Source organism: Tupaia chinensis, unplaced genomic scaffold (genome assembly GCF_000334495.1).
Source record: "Tupaia chinensis unplaced genomic scaffold, TupChi_1.0 Scaffold000010_1, whole genome shotgun sequence".
Lineage (NCBI taxonomy): Eukaryota > Metazoa > Chordata > Mammalia > Scandentia > Tupaiidae > Tupaia > Tupaia belangeri.
This window is the reverse complement of record NW_006159440.1, coordinates 4,634,075-4,638,928: the sequence shown is the minus strand read 5'-3', so window position 1 is coordinate 4,638,928 and position 4,854 is coordinate 4,634,075. Positions and strand designations below refer to the sequence as shown.

General features: G+C 42.6%; 1 protein-coding gene across 3 annotated transcripts in view; it reads left to right on the top strand.

The window, feature by feature from the left end:
• ARHGEF5 (Rho guanine nucleotide exchange factor 5) overlaps window positions 1-3,476 on the top strand; it is a 27,388-nt gene extending 23,912 nt beyond the window's left edge. For all 3 annotated transcript variants that reach the window (XM_006139891.3, XM_014583587.2, XM_014583623.2), the window contains exons 14-15: window positions 1,941-2,045; window positions 2,741-3,476. In XM_006139891.3, the coding sequence (XP_006139953.1) occupies window positions 1,941-2,045; window positions 2,741-2,898 (263 nt within the window). In that variant the 3' untranslated portion in view covers window positions 2,899-3,476. The remainder of the gene's footprint in view (window positions 1-1,940; window positions 2,046-2,740) is intronic.
• Window positions 3,477-4,854: the final 1,378 nt, after the last annotated feature.

Here is a 4,854-nt window from a genome sequence, read left to right as displayed (position 1 = left end):
AGAAATGGCAGGGTCAGAGGTCTTTGGTTATAAGGGCTTAAGGGCTAGGTAAAACTCTGGGAGGCTTTTATTTACTGCTTTTTCTCAGAATTTCTGGGTTGAACACTGACCATTCACCTTAAACCCCAGAGATATATCTGTTTAAAACTGCTCATCACCATGGCAACGACAGCACCTTCTCCCCACCCCCACCCCCTACTCCTTACCTAGGGCAATAGTTTGCTCTTCTTGAAATATTTGTCCCTTTTATACTATCCTGCTATTATTTAGCTTACATTTTTCTTGCTTAAAAGTCTGGAGGAAGTAGAACATTTGCAGTGAGAATTGCAGGAAGAAACATCACAGACTTGTCTTGACCACACCCCTCCTGTACAGGATGACCTGGGGCCACTATCCCAGGCTGTGGGGTATACATGGGTAGCCACAGGTATACACACATTATGAAAGTGTCTGCCTTCATTCTAAGACTAGACTTCTAGTTCTCCTGTCAGCCCCACAGTTGTCCTCCAGCAAGAGCTCCCTAATGTATATCAGAGAAATTGAGCTCAGTGGAACACAGTGTCTTTAGTAACCATAAAGAACAAACAGATACAAGGAGTCTTGGAAAAGGAAGTGGGAGCCAGGCTGTAACTGGATTCGTCACCTTGCTCACTGAGTGCTCCACCTGCTGGGCTTCCGTTCTCTGGCAGGTACAGAGGGCAGGCTTATTTTTTTCCTTCCTCACTATGATCTTGTGAATGGCAGATGGGAATGTGCTTTAGAAAAAAGAAGTATAAACAATAATTCAAAATGTTGTTTGTTTTCTGAGACAGCTAGTGGAGTGTGGTAAAATAAATAGTAAACCATGTAAAATGGTAAGGCAGAATATTTATAGGTTATGAATACTCTGAAGCCTGTCATCTTGACTTTGAAATCTATGGAAATTTCCTTCAGTTCACAGAAATATAGAAATATAGGAGTCCAGACCTTCCTCAAGAATCATGTCAATCAACCTTTATCAATGATCACCTCAATCATTTATAGATAAGGAAACAGGCTAAAGAGTCCCAGGTGCAGCAGGTGGCATGTGGTTAAGGCACTGGACTCCCACATGGCTGACTGCATGACTGAGTCCCAGACCCAGTGGCTTGCATTCTCACTTCCCTTCTCTCTCTGTCACTCTCTTTGTCTCTCTCTGGTGAGTGCATGTGCCCTATAGCAAAATTTTTAAAATAATTAATTAATAATAATGTATTAATAATAATAAATAATTCTTTTTTAAAAAAAGAATTAAATCCCTTGTTTAGGTTGTGCCTAGAACCCCACAGGGTAAGGCTCTTCTGGTCCCACATCTGACACTGTGAAAATAATGAAGAATGAGTAACATACTCAGATTTCACAATTCTGTTGAAGAAGCAGAACACATCCATGAAACATTTGGATAGTAGGTAAATGATTTGGCTTAGGCCATTTTACAGGAGTTCAGAATCCATTGAAGACTAAAGAATTGGGACAGGTTTCAAAGAAAAATGAGTCTTTAGCTAGTCTCCAGAATTTGGAATGATTAGTTAAACTACAGATCTCTTTCTTTTTTAAAAAATTATTTAATTTTATTTATTATTATTATTATTATTATTATTATGTATTTATTTGACCAGAGAGAGAAAGTGAGAAAGAGTAAGAAAGAAAGCAGCCAGGTCTGGGACTCAAACCGTGGTCAGCTATGTGGGATTCCAACACTTTAACCACCATGCCACCTGCCAGGTCCTCGGTATTTCCATTTCCTATTAACCATCTTGATCCCTGGAAGAAGATGATTTTTCAAATTGCCTCTTTTGTCTGTAACTCCCAATAGCCCAAACTTATCTCTTTCTCAAGTCCACCAGTCAGCCCCATGGTTCCATGTCCACATTCCAATCACTGCCTTCCCTAACCTCTCTTTACATTCTTCTTTCCCAAAGACTCCCCACAAGTACAATGCCATCGTGCCTACAAGCCCCGAGAGAATGACGAGCTGGCCCTGGAGAAGGCTGACGTAGTGATGGTTACTCAGCAGAGCAGTGACGGTGAGTGGAGAGTCCATGAGGACAAGCCGGACAGTGGAGGCAGGACACTATGAGGGATGGATTCATTTCCTAGGCTGCCATAACAAAGTACCACATACCGTGTGGCTTTAAAGATAGAAATTAATTCTCTCAAAGTTCTGGAGGCCAGAAGTCCAAATTGAGGTGTCAGCAGGGCCATGTACCTTCAGAAGCCTCTCAAGAGGATCCCTTCTTACTTCTCCAGTCTAGTCGCCCCAGGTGTGCCATGGCTTGTGGCAGCATAACTCAGTCTTTGCCTCCATCTTCCTGTGGCCACCTTTCTTCTGCGTCTGTGTCCAACTCCTCTTTCTGTTATAAGGACCCCAGTTATATCTGATTACTGGCTACCTTATTCCAGTATAACCTCATCCAACCTCCACTAATTACTTCTGGGCTGTGATGGCATTCCCAAATAAGCTTGCATTTTGAGTTACAAGAGATTAGGACCTCAACATAAATTTTGGAGAGACACAATTCAATCCATAGCAGTGGAGAAGGCTTAGAAAGGTGCAGGTATGGACCTTGCCAGCCCAGGGAAGCCATGTTCAAGAGGCTGGACATCTCTTGCTTAGGGTTGCCCAGTTCATTCATCCTTAGAAATTAGAAGTTTCCAGGAAGGAGGAAAGTTACTGTGAGCCTTTCCCAGGTAATTCTTCTCACTCAACCTGTATTCACAGGCTGGTTGGAGGGCGTGAGACTCTCAGACTGGGAGCGAGGCTGGTTCCCTCTACAACAAGTAGCGTTCATTTCCAATCCAGAGGTCCGTGCACGGAACCTGAAGGAAGCCCATCGAGTCAAGACTGCCAAACTACAGCTGGTGGAGCAGCAAGCATAGCTGTTCTGGGTGAGGAATCTCCCGAGCTTAAGAACAAGCTGTGCCTGGAGAAGGCTGGCGCCAGAACCATGCTGCAAAGACCTTCTGCAGACTAAGGATGAAGCCTTCCGAAAGCCCAAGGACAAAATCCAGTTAAACCAGTCACTTACCACAGGCCTCCTTTTTTGTGCTTTGTGCTTGGTGGGGGGATTTTGAGGGACTTTGCACTGGACTCTGGGAACTTATTTTTTTAATAGGAAAAGGGACCAGTGGGGACTGAGCCAAGGAACTTTACTTCTACTGCCATATAGTACTTAAACACTTGTTGCTTCCAGAGAGCAGATTCAGAGCTGGCCGAAGTTTCAGTCATGGCCGTATGTTAAAAAGAATCTAACCTCGGTTCACTGGAGGGAGATGTTTAAGGGTATTAACACATCAGATGGGAGGGTCAACTTGGTGACCACCAAGTTGTCTTCCAATCCTAGAGATTCTCTTTAATTATCGGTGTGAGGCTAGTGCATGCATCTCTGAGATCTATGTCTACTGGTGATAATGTGAGGGTGATATTCTCTCACTCTAATAAACCTGGCATTTCTCCAGTTGTTTTCTTCTCAGACGTCTCAGTACTGAACAAGGTTTGGAACGTGCAGTTCCAGGAAGGTTCCAGGCTCTTTGGTGTGGGTGTCATGAAAGACCAAGATGTTGCGTAGGTTGTGTCAGCTACTGACTCTTGCTTTATGTCTTCTGAAAATTTGGACTATGTTTCTGCTTATTATGGCTTCAGAAGTTATAGAAGAAATTAGAAGTAACTGACAGGTAATAATCAAAAAAAAGCTCATTAAAAATTTTGAAAAGGGACCAGTGGGGACTGAGCCAAGGAACTTTACTTCTACTGCCATATAGTACTTAAACACTTGTTGCTTCCAGAGAGCAGATTCAGAGCTGGCCGAAGTTTCAGTCATGGCCGTATGTTAAAAAGAATCTAACCTCGGTTCACTGGAGGGAGATGTTTAAGGGTATTAACACATCAGATGGGAGGGTCAACTTGGTGACCACCAAGTTGTCTTCCAATCCTAGAGATTCTCTTTAATTATCGGTGTGAGGCTAGTGCATGCATCTCTGAGATCTATGTCTACTGGTGATAATGTGAGGGTGATATTCTCTCACTCTAATAAACCTGGCATTTCTCCAGTTGTTTTCTTCTCAGACGTCTCAGTACTGAACAAGGTTTGGAACGTGCAGTTCCAGGAAGGTTCCAGGCTCTTTGGTGTGGGTGTCATGAAAGACCAAGATGTTGCGTAGGTTGTGTCAGCTACTGACTCTTGCTTTATGTCTTCTGAAAATTTGGACTATGTTTCTGCTTATTATGGCTTCAGAAGTTATAGAAGAAATTAGAAGTAACTGACAGGTAATAATCAAAAAAAAAGCTCATTAAAAATTTTCTAGTGTACCCATACGTACAGATATAGGCTAGTTTGAGTAGATTTGGCAAATCCTACTTAGACCATTCATGATTTCACTTTCTCATATAATTTATTGTGAAAATACCTTCCCAGTTGTTTTATCTTCTTTCCAAAAGTAGCATGTATAACAGAGTGAGTCCTGTAACCCCAATCCAGAGACCTGCACTGCAGTTACCACACTGCCACTTGGCCATATCTCTGTTCCCTTAAATGCAAAATCCTGGGTGAATCAAGCAACCTCCAAAGCCCTGTCCAACTCCAACAGTATACTACTCGATCTTCTTTCAGACAGCCCGTCTCAGTTAAAGAGAATCATTCTAAATATTTTTATCACATATAGTAGCCTTCATGTAACAAATAGTCATCTTTAATGCCATTTTTTTTAATTCCCAGATGGCACATGAACTTGCCAGAGAAGCAGGATGACAGAGAGAAAGGAAGAATGCACCCCTCCAATGGAGTATGGTCTTGCTTCAATCCCTACTCCTCTAACTCCCCTCCCTGTTGGGATTTA